This window comes from Caretta caretta, chromosome 14, assembly GCF_965140235.1.
Source record: "Caretta caretta isolate rCarCar2 chromosome 14, rCarCar1.hap1, whole genome shotgun sequence".
In the NCBI taxonomy this organism is placed as follows: Eukaryota; Metazoa; Chordata; order Testudines; family Cheloniidae; genus Caretta; species Caretta caretta.
This window is the reverse complement of record NC_134219.1, coordinates 11,119,468-11,144,973: the sequence shown is the minus strand read 5'-3', so window position 1 is coordinate 11,144,973 and position 25,506 is coordinate 11,119,468. Positions and strand designations below refer to the sequence as shown.

At 40.7% G+C, this 25,506-nt stretch overlaps 1 protein-coding gene across 4 annotated transcripts in view; it reads left to right on the top strand.

Moving 5' to 3' along the window:
• The window catches only part of STXBP4 (syntaxin binding protein 4), a 128,481-nt gene that overhangs the window by 39,295 nt on the left and 63,680 nt on the right, over window positions 1-25,506 (top strand). For all 4 annotated transcript variants that reach the window (XR_007352376.2, XM_048817273.2, XM_075119248.1 and 1 more), the window contains exons 16-20: window positions 1,366-1,431; window positions 10,961-11,137; window positions 14,600-14,716; window positions 15,993-16,042; window positions 18,732-18,865. Coding sequence is in view for 3 of the 4 variants with exons in the window: in XM_048817273.2 (XP_048673230.2) it covers window positions 1,366-1,431; window positions 10,961-11,137; window positions 14,600-14,716; window positions 15,993-16,042; window positions 18,732-18,865 (544 nt within the window). In the remaining variant the exon portion in view is untranslated. The remainder of the gene's footprint in view (window positions 1-1,365; window positions 1,432-10,960; window positions 11,138-14,599; window positions 14,717-15,992; window positions 16,043-18,731; window positions 18,866-25,506) is intronic.

Genomic DNA, 25,506 nt, shown 5'->3' with positions numbered 1-25,506 from the left:
AATAACCTCTAGAGCAGTGATACTCAATTAGATCTACCCGTAGGCCAATTTTAGAATTTTATGCCAAGAGGTGGGCCATTGGAACAGAAGGCTAAGAAAATAAAAAAATCAGCTGCTACTAAATAAAGGCCTTGATTGCAACATAAGTATTAGTATTTCTATCTTTTAACAAAGTTTATTAATCAACATTATGACCTGTGCTTTGATTTCCAAATGGGCAGGGGACATGGGAGAGCAGCCCTGCCCCCCAGCCATCCCCATTGTTCTCTCAGTGCCGGCAGGGCAAGAGGGGGTGAGTGTTAATTTTCTCCCCTGCCTGATGCATTGCTCCCATACGAAGGGGCGGCAGTCCCCACCACCTGAACCTGGATCTCTCTGCTCTATGCCCAAATTAGGGTACCTGCCCGACTGGAATATCCATGGGGGGGAAAGAGCACCCCACCCTTCACACAAGGGGGTCCAGGATCAGGCCCAGTTCTCACCTCCTCCTGGAACAGGTCCACTGCATGGGACAGAATAAGCAGGGGGCCTCTAGCAGCTGGGATTGCGGGCATCATGGTGGTGGCAGCGCCCTCTGGCTGGAGCACAGAGCTGATGCACCTTGAGCACCCTGCTCAGACTGCTTTGTGCACCTGATCTGCCTCCCAAGGTGGAGCCCTGCCAGAGGGCCTCCCTTCTGCCCCGGTGCTCAGCTTCCCCTGCTGTGTCCTGACTGCACAGTCACCTCCCCAGTTCCTGATGCCTCACCTCTTGCCTCGCTGCCAGCAATGTGGAGTCTCTGCCCCTTCTGGGTCTTCCAGGGCGCAGTGGACTTCTCATCGGAGCCCCCACCCAAGAAGCCAAGTGAGCACTGCCAGGCGGTGGTGGCCCCAATCCCAAATGACTCGCTGCCCAGGAAGCAGGAGCTCAGCTTGTGCTTGTTTAGCCATAGCTGCACCCACTGGGCATTTGGCAGGCTCAGTGTGCTGCTGGCCTTGCACAAGGGCATAGCGAAGCAGGGGTGCTGGAGCCCCAGCAGTGAAAGGGCACATTGTGAGCAGCATGAGCCTCCTGCTGCCCACGCCAGGACCAGTAACTGATGCAGCAAGCCTAGACGTGCCAGGATTACGAACTGCCAAGCCCCGGCTCAAATTAAGCACTGGCTGGCGGGCCCACACAAGAAGCCTTGGGTGGGCCACGTTTGGCCCAGGGAGCCCCCTGTTAAGGATCACTGCTCTAGAGATTAAGATTTGGTCTGGTCCCAGTCTTTACTAAGGTAGTCATTTATTTGTGTTGAATGTTGTAGCTAGAACATAGTACCTGTCCATATTCCATGGATATCATTTTGCTGCTGCATAAATAATTAGTCACTGTTTCTATTAACAGGAAGAATTGTCTGAATCTGTAGGTCTACGAAAACTGTTAACAGAGGAGCTACAAACTGTAAAACAAGTATGTTGTTGTGGGGTTTTCTAATCTCTTATTGATATCTTATTACCCTAATGTGATTCTGAAGAGTTTTTTTAAATAATAGCTTTTTTGTGCAGGGGAGAGGGTGGAATTATTTGTGCACTTTATGGTTTTCCTCTCCGCTACACTGATTTCACTTCATTGGAGTTACACTAACATAAAAGTAATATGATAGAGTGAAGAATCAGCCCCTACAGATGGAAATATTTTTGCTTGAGCAAATGAGGGATACCGGGGCAGATGTTCACAGCACATCTCCCATTATCTTCAAATAGTGATTGAGCAGGTAATTCCCAGAGTGTCATACAGAGTGTTAGCCCTTTATGTTTTCTGTCTGCTTTTTCATGAACTCTGGTGAAGATGGTTAAAATGTAATTTAAAGTGCAGCAAAAATTCCATTGGTAAATGCCACATTAATTCCCTGTGATTTATATTTGAGATTTGCTCAGTTTTCTCAAGTTATAAAATAATCTCTAACTGCAAGTGCTAAATATTCAACCTGGGGTATGAAAATCCAGCTGTATTTTTGTGAGTCGTACAGACGATTGTTAGTAGAAATAAGAATTCTGCAATGAGACCTTTGCTCATCATAAAAAGCAAAATTATACGCTAAGCCAAAAAGAACCCTCTCCCTTAGCTGTAGTGATTCTTCAGTGGTAGCAGTAATGACAAAGTTTTCATTAAAATACAAAAATAGACTCAGAAGCATAAAGGGTTAAGTTGGCTTAAAAGGTGCTGCTTTCAAACTTCTGTACATAAAGGGGTCATAGTGAAGACCAGTATCCTGCCCAAAGTGTAAGAAGATCTCTACCCCAAGAGCATACAAAAATAAGATATTGCACAAAGCCCAATCAAGGGAGGATGCGGAGGGCATGACAGGTGGGAGGAAAACAAGGTAGGAAAGGTTCTGTGACCTGCAATGTGCAGGAGGTCAGGCTAGATGATCACAGTGATCCCTTTTGATCTTAAAGTCTATGAGATTCCTGGAAAGACCCAATGTTTGAGGGAAATAATGAGGAGAGAGAGAGGAGGCCCAGGTAGCCAAGTAGAGGCAATGCAAAGACATGCACAGTATTGAGCAAAGTGAGCAAAACTCTGCTCACACTGACCTGAGCACTGATGTGTAGGGGACAGATGGGCATGGAGGTTGTGGGTAGGTCATAGCTATTTAAGTACACTCCAGTGAACTCTGCTGATGCCATTTTTAGGATTTCTACTACTGCTGTTACCAGTTAGAAGAACTGACTCCTGGACCTTGCTTATATTGAGGTTTAGGGAAATCTCTCTCTGTTGCTGCAGCACTCATGCTAGCAACAGTGAAAGTTCTACTGTGGACATGCCACTGACATCCTTACCTTCATAGCATCTAAGAGAATGTCTACGCTGCAGCTGTGAACGAGTCTCCCAGCCCAAGTAGACAGACTCGCATTCGTGGGGCTCAAGCTAGCGCGCTAGAAATAGCAACATGGATGTTTCACCTTGGGCAGAAATTCGGGCTTTCAAGCCCATCCGACTGTCTAGGCTTGAGAGCCAGAGCTGGAATGTCAACATTGCTATTTTTAGCACATTAGCTGAAGCCCTACTACTGCTAGCTCGAGCCCTTCTAATGCAAGTCTATGTGATCTGGAAGGCTTACTCACAGCTATCCGTATAGACCAATGGTTCTCTACCTGTGGTCCAGTCAGCACAGAGCTGCAGCCCAGGTGACATCCTCAGGGCCATACTGCTTACTTGCATGCTGTTTGTAAGTTCCTATCGTGCCTGCTGACTGCAGCAGGTCTTCTGTTCCAAATGAAGAATTTTTAAACATTTCTCTTCTGTTCTTATTTTGGGATTAGATTTATACTTCTTTGACTTTACTATTTGTCAGGGTTTTTTTGTTTTTTGTTTATTACTACCCTTCAGTACCCAGTTAGAATCTAGTTGCTATTTCCAGTATTGCTATGTTGCTTTACGTGACAATCATTATTAAATTAAGACTGTAGACACTTAAGCTACAGAAATGCATGTGCTTAGTATTTTTAGTGGTAGCAATGCCCATTGCTACCACATGAGGCCCTCATGTATTTATTTCTCTGTCTGCATTGTCATCACGTAATTTTGAAGGTGAGCTTTGCAGTGAAAAGTTCAGGCCTCCTGGTGCTGAACAATAGGGTTTTCCCAGCTGAACTTTGAATAATGGCTACTGAAAAGGACACAGCCAGTAAAATCAAAGAGCAATAATTAAATCATGGAATGTTTCAACATATTTGAAACATTTACTTAGAGAAATATTTACTTCCGTTCATATTTTAAGTATATTTTATATTATTTTATGTATTTTTCTGTTATATATATTCTAAGCAAACACACACATCTGCATTTCAATTAATATTGAAATTCATTGTTTGAGATTCACTGAGACTCAAACTGTAAAAAGCCAGGCTACTCACAGATCTGGTCGACACTCTGTTCAATCTTCAAATTTGGCCTTTCTACTTGAATACCCACGTTGATGCTTACTCATCTAAAACATGTATTTGCATGCTTCAGTGTCTGATCCTGCAAGCTGCAGAATGCTTCCTGACCCTAAATCAGCAAAGCACTTAGTGCATGCTCAACTTTAAGTAAGCATTTAGGTGCTTTGCTGAATACAGATGGACTTAAGCATGTGGTCAAGCGCTTTGCTGAATCAAGGCCCTTGTGAGGTATTGCGCATTGAGGATGCTCAGAACTTCACAAGAGGTGCTCGGTATGTTTTAGGACTGGGTGAGCCCTAACCAACAATTTGAACACTGAAATGTATAATTTGGTTGCCAGATTTAAGTGCAGAAGATTGAAAACCAAGCTCCCTCTCTAGAACTCTGTGGCTAGGCCTTCACTGGGGAAAAAGGTGTGCGTTTTACATTGAGATATCTGTTTAAATGTAAAATCCTGTTGGAGTCATTTGTCACAGGCAGTTTGTACCTTGATGTAGTTAATCGAGGTCAACCCTCTTCAGCTGGTTTTCGCCTTGACTAGCTACAGTGAAGTAAACCTAAAGTGCCATGTCTTCACTAGGATTTTACATCAAGAAACGCATCTTTTTTGCAATGAAGTCATAGTCTAAAAATGCTGCGTTGTTTCGGCTTATCAGTTGGGTATTATCAGTTCAACATGAGACTCCTGCAATACATAGATACAAAGGGATTATAAAGGAAGGGGTTTCTGTATTATAATGAAATCTACTTATCTTTAAAAGAAAAAGTCACAAGTTGAATGCTCATTAGCATTTGGTGTGTGTCCATTTCCTTTTGTCAAAGGCAACTAAAGAACAGTCCCTAGCTATTAAACCATTCTTGACATATGAGCTGTTTATGTATGTATTTAGGGACTTTTATAAATGGAATCTTGTACCACACAGCAAATCCATGAGACATGGCAGCTTTTCCCTTGACCTTTTGGTCTGTTATGCCCTCCAGAGTTTTCCAATTAACTAGATGAAAGAGCAATAATTAAACTGATGTTCAGAGAAATGCTATTGTCTTAAATCATTGATGTAATCGATGTTCAGTTGAACGGGTCATTTATCATAAAGAGTATACCCAAAAAATACCTCCATTAATTGCCTCCCTGGCTGAGAGAAGGCTCCAATATTTAGTCATTCTGTATCTGTATATAGAATGAATGTGTGTAGCACAGAATGACCAAAGATTAGAGTTTTCCTGTAGATAATATAAGATTAGATTCTTCCTATAATATAATCTTTCCGTGAATAAATAAAATATCATAGTTGTTGGAGTAGATGCTATAAATGCTTGCCTACGGTTAAGTACTGCCATGGTGAGTATATATAATTTGGGAGCACCTCCTCCTCCTTGTTAATCAATGAGAATAGCCATCTACATACTTAACTTAATTATTTTCAAAAACAACTATTTAGCAGGCAGGTCTCCGTGCTATCACAATGACCTTTGATCTTTCACTTGCTAAAACCTTCTCCCAGGCTGAGTTTATAAAAGTTGTTTTAAGCATCATTAAAAGTTCAGTGTTATGACCTGAAACAGTAAAGTAGTGATCAATCCAAAACTGAAATGTTTTACCTGTCTTGGCCAATCATTCGCCTGTAGGAGGAGGGAAAATCATTCACTTGGTAAATTCTAGGCTGTCATAATTAGGGTGACCAGACGTCCTGATTTTATAGGGACAGTCCCGATATTCTGGGCTTTTTCTTATATAGGTGCCAATTACTCCCCACCCCCGTTCCGATTTTTCACACTTGCTATCTGGTCACCCTAATTGTAATACATGGGTGCAGGCACAGGTAACTGTACCGGTATGTATCAGGTGTTAGAAAGAGACATTAGAAACATAGATTCTGAGACTTTGATTTTTTTAAATATATTTTCAAACTCTTTTCTTCTGGGCACTTACAAAAATATTTTAAGATTTGAATAATTACATCTGTCTCTTATCACCTTTTTTTTTCCTTATTGCTAACCAAGCTATTTCAAACCCCTGCCATCTGAAGATGTTAATCAGAAGGCTGCAGGGCAGAAAAGGAGCTTTCAGCAGTACCCATTGAGCTGTGTAGGGATATACGGGCAGCTTTTATTGCTTCAGGAATCCCCCTCTTTGCAGTGTGTTACTGCCTTTATAGAATTTTTTATTACTCTCATTTTTAGAACCAAGAAGGAAAACATGTTTCTTATTTTTATTGTTGAGAACTTAAATAGTTGTTTTCTGAGGAAAACTAAGGAATTTTAAAATGTTTAAATTGTTCAAACTTATTCCCAAACTTTTAATGATAGAACTGTTGATGTATTTTAACGTACATTAGTTATCGGCTAAGAATAACTCCAGTTAAAGTTAGACATCCTTATTAATTATGTTAATAGTGGTATGTCTATACATGTAAAAACCTAGGGATGAGATTAAAGCACAGAGTCGAACTGACAACCCGGTGGGAGAGGGAGCTAACGTTTCTTTAAGTCACCATTGTGCCCTTCTGATCCCAATTTGCTTCAAGGGCTCCAAAAGCTCTCCAGTATAATTTAGACAGTCCTAGAGGCCTGTGTAAATTATGGCAATCTGTACTTTGCTGTCCCACGGGCCTTAACGCTGCTTGGCATCTGTGTAGTACTATATGCTGCAACCCTACTCCTGACACTTCCCTTCTGCACATGGCTCCAGCACACCCAGGGCTTGTGAAGGGACCCTCGGAAGGAAGCCATATGGTTATGTTCAACATAATCCTCCCCCCTCCCATCAGAAATGTGGCTTTAGGGCTACTTTATGCCACTCTGGTCCTTTTACATGTGTAAAGAGGTTGGAGCCGTAGTGAGAATCTCACCCTAAATAGTTAGTGTACATCAGCGTAGCTCCATGGGGTTCAGTGGAACTGTCGTAATTTACACTTGCTGAGGACCTGGCCCAGTATAGTGCAATACATAAAAAGTATCTAAAAGGGAACTGCCTCTAGGATTCTGACTTTCAAGCCACACAGTAGTAAAAAAAACTCTATGAACTTTGTAAACAGCCCAAAAGGTCTAGGTATACATGTATATACAAACATCAGCAATGCTTGTGGGTACAGAAACAACCACTGCCCTGAACTGCTGCTGGAGCTGTAATATAATTCTTATTGCTGGCAGCCAGATGAACACATCAGCTACTTAAAGTCCTAATTCCAGTGTTCACTGATCAAATAATAAGCTTTTTTAAACTGAGTTAAGATTTACCCAGGCCAACGTGGCCATGTTTTCCATTGCTAGGTCTCCTCATCGTCACTCGGGAAGGTGTCTTGGTACAGATTAAGTTGGTTATATGATCAAACCCATGCTGGTCTGAAAATTGGGTGGGGGCTTGCAAGGATATATAAACTTACTGGAATTTTTTTTCCAGTGCCACTAACCGAGGCATAAGGTCCCATCGCAGGGTCCCAGAGCTCAGGCTCCAGCCCAAGCCTGAACATCTACACAGCAGTGTTTAGCCCCACAGCCCAAGCCCTGTGAGCTTGAGTCACCTGACCTGGGACAGCCATGGCTCTTCTTCAGGTCTTTTATTCCAGTTTAGACGTACCCTTAATGGTCTGGGACCTACCTACCTGAGGGACATAAGAATGGCCATACTGTGTCAGACCCAAGGTCCATCCAGCCCAGTATCCTGTCTACTGACAGTGGCCAATGCCAGGTGCCCCAGATGGAGTGAACCTAACAGGTGATGATCAAGTGATCTCTCTCCTGCCATCCATCTCCACCCTCTGACAAACAGAGGCTAGGGACACCATTCCTTACCCATCCTGGCTAATAGCCATTAATGGACTTAACCTCCATGAATTTATCCAGTTCTCTTTTAAACCATGTTATAGTCCTAGCCTTCACAACCTCCTCAGGCAAGGAGTTCCACAGGTTGACTGTACGCTGAGTGACAAAGAACTTCCTTTTATTTGTTTTAAACCTGCTACCCATTAATTTCATTTGGTGGCCCCTAGTTCTTATATTATGGGAACAAGTAAAAAACTTTTCCTTATTCACTTTCTCCACACCACTCATGAGTTTATAAACCTCTATCATATCCCCCCTTAGTCTCCTCTTTTCCAAGATGAAAAGTCCTAGCCTCTTTAATCTCTCCTCATATGGGACCTGTTCCAAACCCCTAATCATTTTAGTTGCCCTTTTCTGAAAATTTTCTAATGCCAGTATATCTTTTTTGGAGATGAGGAGACCTCATCTGTATGCAGTATTCAAGATGTGGGCATACCATGGATTTATATAAGGGCAATAAGATATTCTCCGTCTTATTCTTTATCCCTTTTTTAATGATTCCTAGCATCCCATTTGCTTTTTTGACTGCTGCTGCACACTGCGTGGATGTCTTCAGAGAACTATCCATGATGACTCCAAGATCTTTCTCCTGATTAGTTGTAGCTAAATTAGCCCCCATCATATTGTATGTATAGTTGGGGTTATTTTTTTCCAATATGCATTACTCTATATTTATCCACATTAAATTTAATTTGCCATTTTGTTGCCCAATCACTTAGTTTTGTGACATCTTTTTGAAGTTCTTCACAGTCTACTTTGGTCTTAACTATGTTGAGCAGTTTAGTATCATCTGCAAACTTTACCACCTCACTGTTTACCTCTTTCTCCAGATCATTTATGAATAAGTTGAATAGGATTGGTCCTTGGACTGACCCTTGGGAAACAGGCCCTTGGGGACCAAGGATTTTCAGAGGTGTTAGATCCCAGCTCTTGTTGACTTTCAATAGGAATTGCATCCCAAAGCCCTTTGCAGACTGATCCACAGATTAATATTCTCATAGAAATCAGTGACAAAACTCCTGCAGAAATATAGCTCAAACCTTGTGTAATATATTGGAATCTATTTACTCACCACTGTGGCGGGAAGGATAGTGGCTGATTAATAGTGCACAGCAACACAGCACAGCAGTTTAGGATTGGGAGTGAAGAAGAGTATTGAATCCACTTGAAAAGTCATAGAAACTTTTTGATTGAATCCTATCATTGCCATGAACAGGACACCAAGGTGTGCACACCTTTTCTTACAAAATGTGCTGTGGGAACTTTTAGCAAAAGTTAAATCTTGGGCAACCCATTTACCTTTTCTGTCATTCAGTTTCCTCATGGATCTAGTAACAATAAAAGGGTATTATGAGGCTTAACTACTCTTTCCATAGCTTCTTTGACATAAAAGGTGCTACAGAAGTGCAGAGTATTGCTAATGAAGAAAGGAGAAAATAATATATTTTGATCTATTTTGCACCAGATTTGGCCACAAAACTAGATATAGATTTACAATCTCCTCTCTCTCTCTCTCTCTCTCTCTCTCTCTCTCTATGATTTATCCCTTTTGTTACATCTGTATTTTTATAAAGCTGGTTTACTTTTAAATGAAAAGATAATGTATATATGTAGCTAGGTAATTTTTGTTCTGAATAGGATTCACTGAACTGCCTATTTCATCTACACATGCTACACAAAACTCTGAAGTTTAATTAGGAGCAACCCACAACAGCATAAAATTTTTCATTGCATCTGAAGGCTTGATTCAGTAGCAGACTGCATCTGTGGCTACTGATCTGTGAAGTGAACATCAGACAATCACGGGGTTAATCCTAATTCCTTAAGGGAAATTTAAAAGGATTCCCTCATTGGAAACCTCAAAATACCACATGTTTCATTTTTTGTTTACAGCACAAAAATGATGATTCTGCCAACTTGATTGTGAATGGGGGACTGAGGGTCTGATCCAACTCCCATGGAACTCAGTGGAAAGGCCTGGATCTGGGCCCTAAGAAGGGACTCCTCTGAGAGAGCTTTGACTTTGAATGGAGTCTTCAATTGTTAGCTCTGCAGTTTGTTCCTGGCTTCAGCCAGAAAATAGGCACAGAGCCTGATTCTTTTCTCTCTGACCATGGTTTTTGTGTTGGTGTAACTCCATTCACTTCAGTGTAACTGCTGATTTCCACCAATGTAAGAGGAGAAGCAGGTTCATGGTTCTATGGGGTTGTGGTGAATACAGAAAAAAAATGTATAATTTGTAAATTAGGGCACAGTCCTTCAAACAGTTAATCATGTGTGTACGTAAGTAGTCCCACTCAAGTCTGTGAGACTACTTGCATGAGTAAAGATTTGCAGGATTAGGCTCTTAGTTTAACAATACTCAATTTACAAATTAACAGAAGTTAATGTGAATGAATATTCAGTGACAAACTTAACTGAGAACTTCCACACTTCTCTATGTTGAAGTTTTGTAACTGTTACATTCTTTCACAGCTGTTTTTGTAAGCAGGGAATAATTTATCTACCTTGATTTTAAAAAGTTCGCAAATGTTTTTTATTTGAAAAAATACCATAAAATTTCCCCTGCCTTCTCCTATGTCTACTTTCCTCTTTTTTTCTATGGCTCCTATATAGAAAGCTCTCCTTAAATAATACAGGCGTAAAGAGTTGAATGCAAGAACCTTAAAGAAACAAAAAGCAATACATTTTTAAAGGAATTTAATTTGGCCAGGACACCAAGGTTAATAATTCATACAAAAAATGCTGTGGAAACTATGGACTGATTCACTGGATTCAGGCAATAAGAAAACCAGATACCTGTACTTATTTGGAGGCTTTCCGCTGGTATGGAGATGGTGGGCTTCACTATGAATGTCAGATACTCTGGTGTTAAATCACCTTTACCTCCATTGGATTTATACCAGAGTACTAGAGCTGAGAACCTGGTTTGGTGGTCATGATTTCTTTAGGTTTTGTTGGTCTCATTTGCTGTAGAAACTGAAAATTATTTTTTGTTGAATACAGTCCATTAAAATGTTAAAAGTCAAGGAAAGGGCTTGTCTTACTTTACAGTTGTTAAAATTCTCTTTTTTTTTTTTAAAATACCTTTCCCCCTTATTTTCACACCACAAATTTTAAAAAGAAAAAATGGAACTCTCTAATCATCAATCCCAAAATTTAAGTGCTTGCCAAAAGAAATATTTTGCCTAAATCAGAGAATTGTTCACTTTGACTGTATTTTATAGGAAGCCAAGGCAGCAGTGGAAGAGGCAAGAGCCCTGCGAAGTAGGATTCATCTCGCAGAAGCTGCACAGAGGCAGGCTCGTGGAATGGAGATGGATTATGAAGAAATAATCCGTCTATTAGAGGCTGAAATTACAGAGCTGAAGGCTCAGCTCACTGATCATTCTGGCCAAAATAAAGTAAGCAGAACAGTCATCGCTCATAGTTACCATGGTTTCCTTGCTGTTGTCATGTATCTTGTTTTCATTTTCTTTTCATCTGCTCTTCTAAAGTAGGTCACTGTTTTTTCTTGTATTATTCAATAACTGGAATGATGCATAGTGAAGGGGGCAATGTGAAGACTATGAGCCTTCCTTTATCTAGATATCTTTAGGCTGGAAAAACAAGAGCCAGAAGCTTATTTGGGTCATTGGTCAATATGGCACATCTCAAGCATTAAAGTATAAAACATTGAATATGTTGGTTTTCTGTTTTGTTTTAAAATTTATTAATATATGTCATAAAAATTGAGGCAAAGAAAAAGCATTTTTGTGGTTGATTAAAGCTTTCAAGGAAGTCTGAGAGATTGAATGATATTTTAGATTCCTAAGCAAATTCACACATGTTCAGTTTCAGCTTTTTCCTGGTTTCTGTTTTAAATCAATGTAGATGTATCTTCAGTAAGTGTGTTTGTTGTTTACACTTGGCGTATTGTTAGTATTTCTAGCTTGTTTCTCAGTGATGCACAAATAATAATAATAATATAAAATTCAGGACTATTCTTGAATAAATTCAAATTTACTCAACTTAATTTTTTGAAAGACACTAACAACATTAGTGTGACCTAAATCTGATTTATTTGTTTTTTAAATGAAAAAGATTGTACAAATGAGCCTCACATTCGAAGCCACCATATTATCCCCAGTGATTTTTAGAGACCAATTCAGAAATAAAACAGTTTGGGACAATTTTTAATGAACCTCCATAACTGGGAATCCATTTTCATGCTGACATATATTGTTCATTGTTTCTTCGTACTTCCCTGTTGTCTGTCTATAATCATCTGTTGTCTCTTGTCTTATACTTAGATTGTAAGCTCTTTGGGACAGAGACTGCCTTTTTGTTCTGTTTGTTCATTCAGCTCCTAGAACAGCAGTGTGCTGGTCCATGAGTAGGGCTCTTAGGCTTTACAGTAATACAAATTAAAAAATAGTAACAATAATAATTGGCATCTGTGTGTGTAGTTATCTAGTTTGCTCATGAAAAAAATGGATATGTCCAATCATTTAAAATAAGGGTGGCCTGCTGAAATTTTCAATGTGAGAATTAGTTCAATATTAAAAAGTAAAAACTGTGTTACAAGAGCTATAAAGTGCATGGACCTAATACTTCACTGCCTTGCGCACTCTTCGTGCGATCACTTAGGCCCAGATTTTGAAAAGAGCGCAACTCCCATTTAAGCACAAAATAAGTGTCCAGATTTTCAGTTACGCTCAGCACACTGATGCATGTTGGGTGCTAAACTTTCTTCAAAATCTGGTCGCAGATGAATGCTTGTAAATCTGGACTTAAGTGCTTTCAAAAATCTGACATGGGGCCTGATCCTCCACCCATCTTGTTTAGAGGTAACACTCCCATTGACTGCAACAGATGCAGGGTTAAACCCTTGTACTCGTGCAGAGTTGGAAGCTGTCCAGGGCTGAGACTGTCTACTAGTCTGTGTTGGTACAGTGCCTAGCACGATTAGGCCTCATTCTTGGCTGGTACTTTGGCATTACCATAATAAACCTGATAGATTTTTAAAAAATAAGTTGGTGTAAAACGTTACTATTACAGTTTGGTAGCCTTTTCCTCCCACTTTGTGTAAGTGGTTGTACAAGGAGCAAGGCAATAGAGAATAAGGTCTCTTAAGTAGCATACTTTGAAGTGCTCTTCTAAATTTAATTTAAGCAACTGGTAGTGTAAGTAAGAGATATTGATCAGTTCACCTTGTTTCTTTAGGTACAGTACATGAAGAAGAGGTTTGCTCCACTTTGTCTTTTGATAACATCTGTAAGCCAGGGACACCAAAACTGTACTTAGTAAAGCTGCAGCAGTTGGCTGTATTTAATAAAATCTTCCCTAAGTAGGCTTAGCATCTCCTTTTCCAGTAATGAACAGTGCAATATACATTACAGAAAAGAAACTTTCTAATCAAGCAGACTTTCTGATATTCAGAATAATGGGGATTCTGCCACATAAAGCTGTGTGCATGTGTGTTTGCTTTCAATAAAGATATAGTTAATAGTAACAGCACTTTTTAGTAGTTGCAAATCTTATAGTAGATTGTATTCAGGTGATGGGCTTCAAGAGAAATGCACCTACAGTAATGTCAACCTTAGTTTTTGTAGAGAGTGGCATTTTCTTTCCCTTTTACTGGGAGGTATTTTGCTCCTAATCCTCTGCCTAGCACACAGATTGAGGAAACAAATGTTCCCATGTATACATGGTGGCCTCCATCTTGTCCAACACCACCAGAGATTGAACCCTTTAGAGCTGAAGAGCCAGCCTCTTGATGGGGTTGTACCAGACTCTTATCCTCTGTGGATCAGGCGCAAAGGGGGACATGTAACAAATACTGAACGATGCGTTACACATATGTATGTAGAAAAATCGGAGCGGTTTAACTCTGTTCAAGGCCTGTCACAGAGTTATTAGTTGCTTTGGTGAGATCCTCATGTAGTAGTTAAACATAAAACAAAAAACAGTTTAATTCAGAGTTTTAAAATAATTCTGATCCAGCAATTTATCAGAAAAGGAGTGGAGAACATGGCTTCCCACCATGATCAAATCAGCACTGTGGACTGCTGAGGCATCCAGCCCCAAGCTGGTGCCCTTTCTAAAAGAACAAAAAAAAAATGGTTGTAAAAAAAGAAATGGTGGTTGCAGTCTGTCAACAGCACCTTGATAGCAGCAGGAGCCTGATTCCCAACATGCATGTCCCATGAACAGCTGAAGCAGACGCTTTCTAAAACTTCTGATTCAACTGTTTCACTCTGAGATCTAAAGTTGAGGCCTTGTAGAATACAGAGCATGGGCTTGTCTATGTGAACAATTAGTTCACACCAAGCTGGGGTGTGAATCTACCGTGCACTAACCTGCCGCAGACCAATTGTCCTTGTGCACCCTGCTGATGTGTTAATAGTTTGTTAGAGCGCTTCGATCTAGTCCTCAAAGCGCTGTATCGAACTGTTAACACACGTCAGCAGGGAGTTTGTCCACAGCAGGCCAGTATGGGGTACAGTCACACCCCAGTTTGCTGTGAACTAATTGTTCATGTAAATAAGCCCTCAATTACTTGGACATGGAGGAGATAGAGTGTGCTACACTAGGGATGCAAGGAAAGCATTGAGAGGACGATATTTTAAAATCTACAGTATCTCTCAAGTTCTGAATTCAGATTTTATTTTAAACATCATGTGTGTTTTTTAGGCAATTCTAGGGCCTTCAGGATCCATTTTGGTAAAACAGTATTTGTTCCCTTCTTCCTCTTTCCTTAAAATTTGGAGAGACAACCCCTTCACCTTCACTGTTCACTCAAAAAGGGAGAAAAATGACAAATAGGATAAATAAAATTAAGTCTTGAAATTAATTAGGTAGTATTGACTGAATTTCTTCCACAGGATAGTGTTCAAGATTTAAGAAAGAGAATTACTGTGCTTGACTGCCAGCTGCGGAAATCAGAATCGGCTAGGAAAACCTTTGAGGTGGCCACCGCAAAACTGCTGCAGTTTGTAGAGGTAACTTTTTTGCACTGTGGTCTCCAGCAACGTTTTATTTGGGAAAAGATGTGTGTTAATATATCTAAGAGACAAATATGATGAATTAAGCATGAATGTGTAAAACTCTAGTTTGAAAAAAACATTCACAGCTTATACAACTTGCTGAAATATGAGCTAAGGCAGAATTCCATGTAGGGATTTTTGAGACCTTTGAATGTTACTGTGTGCCTAATTGTAACAAGCATTCTTTTGTTTGTGCAGTAAAACCTATGATCTTAACATTTAGAGGTCAAGTTTCTTTACCTGGAAATGGTAAAATGATGCCCATTTGCAATATTAAGAGGCAGATATACATCAGTAAACAGAGGTTATGTTGAAAACATGTTTAAAAAAAACAGAATTGTAGCTTGCTGTACGCTTAATCCAACTCAGCCTGTTCTGCACCATTTTATACTGAACCAGTTAGTCAGTGTTGCTGTGTCACTTCATACTAGCCGAGGATGTGGTCTACTCATATATTTATTTCACGTAGTAGAAAGGTTTATAACATGGACGTATAGATCATATACTCACAACATGGATGTGTTTTAATGAATCTTGGCCAATTCGTCTTTGCCTCCCCCATATGGTGGACCTGAGTTGTCCATTGCTGTGAAAATAGGATGATTTTGTATGTTATAATTTTCAGGCAGCTTAAAATTGTTACAGCTCCTTCCCCCCATGCTGACTGCTAATATAAGAAAATCTTCCAGACTTTGTTTTTGAATGTCAGATATGGGGGAAAGGTGTAGCCAGCTTATACAAAAGAGTTCCGTAGGGAGGGAAATTATGTTATTTGAACTGTTGTCTTTTATATCTCAGCAATATACCTTATTTGCCTCTACAATTTTACTTCCATGGAGACTGAAAATTTTCTCTTTTTATAATCCTTACATAATGGCCTGCCAATAGGAAAATGTTTGATTTAGCAAATTAGCCTTTCTACTAGTAGATCTGTGGTTAGGGAGATAGAGTAAAGTCCGTATGAAAAGTGTCCTACAATATATTGTTCATATTTGCATAGATGTGGCTGAGGTGCTTTGGGTTGATAGATTATTGTCCACATGAAAAATCATTTAGGGTCCGTTAGAAGAAAACGGAGACCCCAACTCATTCTCTGTGGCTAGGAATACAAATTGTGTGTACAAAGTTTGCAGGGAGACAGAAGGTCTTTAAGTAGACAACAAAGCAACAGAAATAGTATGTGAAGCTTATAAAACATTAACTATTCATTTCTTTGATTGTTTGCCAACAGGTTGTACATGAAGTACTAGCAGACAACTCCATCCCCTTGTCAAATTTAAGGTAAGAAAACCTAAACTTAACTTGTTTTATTGAAGGTAATGTGTGAAATGATATGAAATATAGCAATACATGTTGTTATTGAAAACCTTTGTGACAGGTTTAGAAGCTCCAAACAACTCATACTAAGCCTTAGCTGTTTTCTTTCTATACTCCTACGCATTTCTGAATGCCTACTTTTATGAACAGTGGAAATAAAAACACAACACTGGTCTCGGGGCTACATCTTTCATTAACAATTTTAAGATAAATCAGTTAATCAGAACATACCCAGCACATCTATGGGCATCTCCATGCTTGCATCAGTCAAAGACACTATATCCCTAGCCACAGCTTTCCACCTTATTCTTTCCCCATGCAAAGAGTAAGACTCTTTTTTGGTAGAGACTGCCTCTCGCCTATGTCCAGTAATAAGGAGCATCACCACTGTTAGTGCCACCAACATCTGTTTAGTTCCGTTTCTTCTGAGAGTTTAGCATTTGGTTAGGAGGACTTTCAAGGTTACTTCCTGCACCATTTACGTGGCCAAGGACCCTGCCAACAAAGGTGGAATAAAAGAAAAATGTGCATATTCACATATGTCAGAACATCATCAAACCACCCCAACAGGGCTAGGAAGAAAACGCTTGGCCCAATGCATCAAACAGCTTACGAATGAAATAACCAGCTACCTGCCACATAATGCCTGCAATGAGGGAGGGGGAATAGCCTCTTGCCACTGGCTAGGGCTGTCTGCCAGAGGGAAAAATTCCTTCCTGATCCTAAATATGGTAACTGGTATAACCTTGTGTACCGTGAGGATTGTACTAGCAAACTCCAGTAGCACTACCTGCTTTTGTTACCAAGCAAGAAGCCTTCAAGCCTGGAATCAGAGAAACCATATTTATCTAAACTTTATGAAAGTGAACTGAATTATTTTAATTAAAACACGTTGCAGCTCAGATGTATTCAACAGGATTTAGAGCAGCCTTTGGCCTCTTAAAATACCAATATAATACTATCCTGTCTCACAGGGCAGGTTTCTCCTTGTTCATGTTCAAGAATAAATGCTAAATAGGACCCTATCCTGCAAACCTTATTCATGCAAAATTCCTAATAAAGTCAAATCTGTTTAACTGAAATTATTAGGGGTTTTGTCTCACTGATAGTTTCAGGATCAAGCTCTCAGTCTGTAATTGATGTCTGTTAAGTAGCAAACAAATTCTACCCTTATGTATATATGCACTAATCCCAGTTGGGTCAACGGGAATTGTATTTGACTAACAGAGATTGTAAAGAATGAAATGTTGCTAAGTTAGTATACCCTGTTTTCATCGGAGATTCTGAGTACGGAAGCCAGTATAACTTTCAGGTAACTGTAGCACATTGCTGGGGATATCCAGAGCTGTGAGCCACTGTGTTAACTCTCTGCCTCAACGAGAGTGAGCTTTGCTAGAGATTAGACTGCGTGTCAGCTCCCTGCCGTACCACTCTGTCTTCCTCACCAGTCAAAATCCTCAAGGCTCCGCTGGTCCAAACCTTGCCTAGCTGGTAACAATCAGTAAACTCAAGCTTCCGAGTTCTTCGGAGATGTTTCTCTGCAAAGCACAGCCCCTACCACTGTGCATTCACAAAGGATATTAAGTTTGCTGCTCTTTCAAAGAGACAGTACATCACAGCTTATTAACTTAACTGGGTAAACAGACCCTTCCCTTCAAACACAGCACTGCAACGGTTCATAGTAAAAACTAAAACAAATTTATTAACAAAAGGTCATAAGTTAAGTGATACCACATAAAAGGGATAAAGGTCGAAATGGCTACAAGCAAATAAAAGTCAAAACACGTATCTAAATGACTAAAACTTAATCTAGCAAAATAGAGTCTTTGTTCAATATGGTTTCTCTTACCCAGGTCTCCTTTCCAAATTTTACTAGCTAGGATCCATCACAAGATCACATCGCTTAGTTCCTTTGTCTCCTAAGGTGAAGCATAACACACGGGTTCTTTACTCTCTTATAGTTCAGTGAACCTTTGAAACATTCTTTTGAAGGGTGTACCACCAGATAAAGTTCATTAGTTCATGCCAGGCAAGGAGTGATGGGTCTGGAGGATAAGGCTCCATGCTGGTTCCTCTCCCACTGGTGGTTGCTACAATGCAAGTTGATCTGTTCCTGCAATCTCCGATATTCAAATGAATAACCAATTGACTATGATTGCACCTGGATGGAGGCTTCAGCCTTTCCTTTGTCGGGGACATGGTACACAGGTTTTTCCCAATTTGTCGGATTTGAAAACATTTTAGTCCCATATTTCCAGCACAGCTGTGTGGCCCTTTGTGGGTTTTCCATACATACACTATGCAAGAATGTTAACGATCAGTGTGGTGTTAGTTTTCCAATGATACCTTACCCTACATCTGTAAGATATAGATTATGACATTAGTGAGTTGGGGTACACTGAACTGTTCTGCTGAATCTCACTGCTAGAAACTGGGGAGCCTCTTGCCCTCTGACATTGGCGTCTTGTCAGGGTCACAGTAAGTCTGCTGAATTTGATAGCATAATTCCTCTTGATGTTACTGGAATGAGAATAAAACCAACCAAGAGATGTGTTCAACAAGGTGAAAGGATGCCTGCTTTATTCTATTAAAAGGAACATTTTCCCTTGTAATCTTATAGACAGTTGATCTCTTTGCTGTGTGTTCCTTCCAGTGACCGAAGAGGCACATTGTCTACCAAAACACTCCTGGCACGACTGGGGAGGAATGGACGTACTGTCACAGCAACCCTTGCAGCAGAAGCCAAAGAACTTACTAAATCTGTCCGTGCCATTCTGGAAGTAGATTGTGAGTGTGTATATATTCTATCCGCCACCCCCGCACAGCATTTCTCCCTTTCACCTTTTGACTGGCAATTCAGAGTGGAATATTTCAGCAGTTATCAGTTGAACAATAAATCTAATCAGTCATTACCGTAGGCTCATCAGAAGAGAGCACATTTGAGCATAATAGCCACTAGGAAAATCCTCAGTGAAAACTGCTGCAGTAGTTCAGATAGTTGTGGCGTTTACATTTACTATAGAATCATGAGCTGGAAGAGCAGAGAGGGGATGGCATGGATGCCAGTTCTGTGAATTGGTACCACTTAAAGATTTCCCAAAGATGAGAGAGTCATCAGGGGCTGGTTACATGGTTACATTTATGGCTACTTTTTAATCATCGGAGCAGCACAGAGCCCCCGGAGTAGAGGCCAGGGTCTGGCCCAGATTGGGGAGTCAGGAACCTTCTGCAAAGTAATCCCAGCTCTGCTGCTGATTTGCTGTAAGACCTCTGCCTCATTTCCCCCTTTTCTAAAAGGAGACTAATGTCTGCCTTACAAGTTGGTCCTCCCAAGGATTAATTAGTTGTTTGTACAGGACTTTGAAGATCTCAAGTGTGTTACTGGGTAAAATTTTCCAAAGTGCCTCAGGGCCAGATTTAGATACCTAGTGGGATTTTCAAAACCACCTGGGTGCCTATCTCCCATTGATTTCAGTGAGACTTCACTTCAGCTCTCACTGGTAAATCTTTGCACAAAGAAGGTTATGCAGTTGCAGGCACTGATCACAGTAGACCTATTCACCTAAGTAGGGGCTGCAAGTCCAGGGCCTGATAGAAAATTATCAAGTTTCTACTCTGTTAAATTGATTTGGGGAATTTTTAGTGCCGTTTGTGTTACTATATCCACTCTTCTGTTTATTTCACCATTCTGGCTGCTCAGGAGGTACTCAGTATCTCATAGGACTGGGGCATAGATAACTATATCTCCAGAGCAAGAAGCTCGTTGCTGCCTTTAAAATTAGCAGCGTTTTTCCTTTCCTGGTATACTCATAATAATAATTATCTATCTCCTTAGCTTTAGGCAGATATGCCAGAATAGTTTATTACATACATATTCCACTGTTCATTGAGAGAAATAATAATTGATTTCATTTATATGGCTGGGATGTGTTCTCCAATTCATTGAATGTCATGTAATAAATCATAGCTAGCCTTTTACAGAATGCTTGTAATTCCATCCAAAGAAAGTAGGCTACATGAAATCCAATCCCTTATTACAGCCAATATTTAGAATTAAAACTAGGCCATAGAAGAAAGTGACATCACTCATATTCCCTTATGAAAATTAATTAGCTATTTCCTTGAATTATTTCTAACAAATTGTGTGCTGCTCGGGTTATTTTCAGTTTGGAATTTCTGACATCTGTATTAACCTAAAGAGAGAGAGAAATCCTGCTGTCTCTTTTCTCCTAGATAGATCAGCTTTCATTCACAGCATAGCAGTTTAATAAACCAGAAAAATATTTCTTCTGAGGTTTAAACTAGCTACATGTAGACATTTCTGAAAGAGATGTTCTGATCAGTACATCGCATTCTTCAAATGTTTGCTGGGCAAATAAGTGCCATGAAAGCTTCTTACATTAGATGCCTGTAATGAAGTGCAGCAAAGCGAGAGTATTATAGTGGTGATTGCAGCAATTTGGTGCCATGCAGCAAATCATTTAGAGAGCTGCCGTAGTATCTAAGGGATCAAGTTTTTCATTTTAGCTTTGTGCTTCCACCTTCCCTTCTCTTTTGCACACTGCCTTTCCTCCTAGGTGGTTCATGAGCAGGCACTCCACTGCCAAAGAGATCATGAAGGTAGGAAATGCTGGTTTAGTACATGGACATTATTTTAATCCAGTTCAGTAATATCCATCACTCTTCATAAAACACGTGCCAGGGACTTCAGATAATTTGATTGCCCTAGCCTGTGGAAGTCCAGGAGGACAAGCTCAGTTATTCAGAATGAAGTACCGTAGGGGGTTCCAGAAATTTGGGGTTCTCCTTTCACTAGACCTAATCAAAAGCTCACTGAAGTCAGTAGAAAGATTCCCACTGACTTCCATGGGCTTTGGACCAAACTGATGATGATGATGTGCAGCCTAATTTGGGAGCCCTCCAGAAGACGAGCTTTAAGGACTCAAGTACTTAAACCAAACTGTCCCAGTTTTTCCTTCCAAAATATCAAAGTTCCATCAGAATGAGTGTGTGTTCTTTAAGGTCTTTGAATATTGTCTTTCATAATTGATGAAGTGATGAAATGATATAGTGTCGAAGGGAACAAATGCTCTCCAAGCTTCTAAATCTATTAGCAGCCCATCAGAGGAGGATGGGTGTTTTATTTAATATTGACTCTCAGCTGGTGGAAGGGAACCATTAGTGGCAATTGTACCAGGGACTATTTTGGATTGATACTAGATAAAACTCATCCTAAACCTCTAATATGTTTTTATTTATGGAGAGGCATAGACTCAACTATTGTTAAGGCTGAAACTAGTGTTCTCTCATAAGCCACATTTTAATATTCAAACACACCTTTGTTAAAGTACAATCAGTGCACCTGAAATGTCACAGTGGTGAGTTTATCCCAGGATAGAACTTTCCAGGAAAGTTTAAGGCAGATTAGATGAGGAATTTTGGTGTTGTAGAGGTTCCGGAATTGTATAAAACGAGCTGAATTTCCTAACTTTGTAATGCATTACTTTTACGTTATTTACTGTGATGTATTTTTTGCATCTTAATCCCATGTTAATGAAGGGTGGGTTTTTTGTTAGTGTTGCTAGGGAATGAGAATAGACTAGTTGTATTCTTGAGATAAACTTAGCAAGTTTTACAATATTTGTGTATTTCTAGGTTGCCTCTGTAAATCCATTGTTACCTGACATCTCTGTCCAAATGCAAAAGTCTTGCCAGTTTATAACTAGAGATTGTACTAGACTGCATGAGAGTGCAAAACTAAGAGATTATGGTGGTTTATGACAGGATCCCCAGTAGAGAGCATCCAAAGGGCTGTCTATTTTGATCATATATACCTATAGTTGAGGGGATGTGTCAGTGATGATCTAGCTCAGCTAGCTTAACTTTTAAAAATAAAACAAAAATGGCCCTACAGATACATTACAGGATTTTTTGGTTAGCTTTTTCATCCCTTTATGGAACACGTGAAGAATTTTGGTGGGAACAGCCATTACAACAAACATTTATTTTATCTGTCTGCTACCTGCCTTTTAGACTGGTACTAAATAAGTTTCTTTGGCCAGGTTACGTTTCAAACAGCAAGTTACCTCAAGTGCCTATACACAAATGCAAGAAGCCTGGGAAACAAGCAGGGAGAACTGGAAGTCCTGGCACAGTCAAGGAATTATGATGTGACTGGAATAACAGAAACTTGGTGGGATAACTCACATGACTGGAGTACTGTCATGGATGGATATAAACTGTTCAGGAAGGACAGGCAGGCAGAAAAGGTGGGGGAGTTGCATTGTATGTAAGGGAGCAGTCTGACTGCTCAGAGCTCCAGTATGAAACTGCAGAAAAACCTGAGAGTCTCTGGATTAAGGTTAGAAGTGTGAGCAACAAGGATGATGTTGTGGTGGGAGTCTGCTATAGACCACCAGACCAGGGGGATGAGGTGGACGAGGCTTTCTTCCGGCAACTCACGGAAGTTACTAGATCACAGGCCCTGGTTCTCATGGGAGACTTCAATCACTCTGATATCTGCTGGGAGAGTAATACAGCGGTGCACAGACAATCCAGGAAGTTTTTGGAGAGTGTAGGGGACAGTTTCCTGGTGCAAGTGCTGGAGCTAGGGGCACAGCTCTTCTTGACCTGCTGGGCAGGATCCCCTGGGAGAATAACATGAGAGGAAGGAGTCCAGGAGAGCTGGCTGTATTTTAAAGAATCCTTATTGAGGTTACAGGGACAAACCATCCCGATGTGTAGAAAGAATAGTAAATATGGCAGGCGACCAGCTTGGCTTAACAGTGAAATCCTTGCTGATCTTAAACACAAAAAAGAAGCTTACAAGAAGTGGAAGATTGGACAAATGACCAGGGAAGAGTACAAAAATATTGCTCAGTCATGCAGGAGTGAAATCAGGAAGGCCAAATCACACCTGGAGGTGCAGCTAGCAAGAGATGTTAAGAGTAACAAGAAGGGATTCTTCAGGTATGTTAGCAACAAGAAGAAAGTCAAGGAAAATGTGGGCCCCTTACTGAATGAGGAAGGCAACCTAGTGACAGAGGATGTGGAAAAAGCTAACGTACCCAATGCTTTTTTGCCTCTGTCTTCACGAATAAGGTCAGCTCCCAGACTGCTGCACTGGGGAGCACAGCATGGGGAGGAGGTGACCAGCCCTCTGTGGAGAAAGAAGTGGTTCGGGACTATTTAGAAAAGCTGGATGAGCGCAAGTCCATGGGGCTGGATGCGCTGCATCCGAGAGTGCTAAAGGAGTTGGCGGATGTGATTGCAGAGCCGTTGGCCATTTATCTTTGAAAACTCATGGCGATCGGTGGAGGTCCTGGATGACTGGAAAAAGGCTAATGTAGTGCCCATCTTTTAAAAAGGGAAGAAGGAGGATCCTGGGAACTACAGGCCAGTCAGCCTCACCTCAGTCCCTGGAAAAATCATAGAGCAGGTTCTCAAGGAATCAATTCTGAAGCACTTAGAGGAGAGGAAAGTGATCAGGAACAGTCAGCATGGATTCACCAAGGGCAAGTCACGCCTGGCTAATCTAATTGCCTTCTATGACGAGATAACTGGCTCTGTGGATGAGGGGAAAGCAGTGGACGTGTTGTTCCTTGACTTTAGCAAAGCTTTTGACATGGTCTCCCACAGTATTCTTGCCAGCAAGTTAAAGAAGTATGGACTGGATGAATGGACGATAAGGTGGATAGGAAGCTGGCTAGATTGTCGGGCTCAACGGGTAGTGATCAATGGCTCCATGTCTAGTTGGCAGCCGGTATCAAGTGGAGTGCCCCAAGGGTTGGTCCTCGGGCCGGTTTTGTTCAATATCTTCATTAATGATCTGGAGGATGGTCGTGGATTGCACCGTCAGCAAGTTTGCAGATGACACTAAACTGGGAGGAGAGGTAGATATGCTAGAGGGTAGGGATAGGATACAGAGGGACCTAGACAAATTAGAGGATTGGTCCAAAAGAAATCTGATGAGGTTCAACAAGGACAAGTGCAGAGTCCTGCACTTAGGACGGAAGAATCCAATGCACCGCTACAGACTAGGGACCGAATGGCTAGGCAGCAGTTCTGCAGAGAAGGACCTAAGGGTTACAGTGGACGAGAAGCTGGATATGAGTCAACAGTGTGCCCTTGTTGCCAAGAAGGCCAATGGCATTTTGGGATGTAGAAGTAGGGGCATTGCCAGCAGATCAAGGGATGTGATCGTTCCCCTCTATTTGACATTGGTGAGGCCTTATCTGGAGTACTGTGTCCAGTTTTGGGTCCCACACTACAAGAAGGATGTGGAAAAATTGGAAAACTTCCAGCAGAGGACAACAAAAATTATTAGGGTGCTGGAACATGACATATGAGGAGAGGCTGAGGGAACTGGGATTATTTAGTCTGCGGAAGAGAAGAACGAGGGGGGATTTGATAGCTCCTTTCAGGTAGTTGAAGGCGGGTTCCAAAGAGGATGGATCTAGACTGTTCTCAGTGGTAGCAGATGACAGAACGAGGAGTAATGGTCTCAAGTTGCAGTGGGGGAGATTTAGGTTGGATATTAGGAAAAACTTTTTCACTAGGAGAGTGATGAAACACTGGAATGCGTTACCTAGGGAGAAAGAAAAGGAGTACTTGTGGCACCTTGGAGACTAACCAATTTATTTGAGCATAAGCTTTCGTGAGCTACAGCTCACTTCATCGGCTGTAGCTCACGAAAGCTTATGCTCAAATAAATTGGTTAGTCTCCAAGGTGCCACAAGTACTCCTTTTCTTTTTGCGAATACAGACTAACACGGCTGTTACTCTGTTACCTAGGGAGGGGGTGGAATCTCCTTCCTTAGATGTTTTTAAGATCAGGCTTGACAAAGCCCTGGCTGGGACGATTTAGTTGGGGATTGGTCCTGCTTTGAGCAGGGGATTGGACTAGATGACCTCCTGAGGTCCCTTCCAACCCTGATATTCTCTGATTCATGTGCATACATTTATGTGAATCCTTACATTGTCAGGAACTGAAAACCTCTTATCCTACCTTCTGTATACAAGACTGCATAAAACATTGTGTGAGAAAGGCTTCTGAATAAGTAGATGCTGAAATTTCACAAAAATGCTGTGGGAGCTGGAATTAGAGTAGCTGAAATAGAAGGCCAGAATAATTAATTTATCATTTGATTTATCATAGCATTATTCATTGCAAAGACATTGTATGTTGCATGTTAAATAATTGTATCTAATTTGTAATTATGATCTAAATCGAACTACCAATAATGTCTTTTTTCAGCAAGCAAAAATATTGTCCGTCAAGTAACCATTTTTTTTCTTTTTGGGGGAATGTGTGGGGAGCGAGAAGCAGGTTGTACCATTGGGGATGGATATGTTATGTCATGTTAAATTATTTCTGTCAGACTACCCAGGAAATCATGCAAGAGAAACCTTTAGACCTAAATGCAATT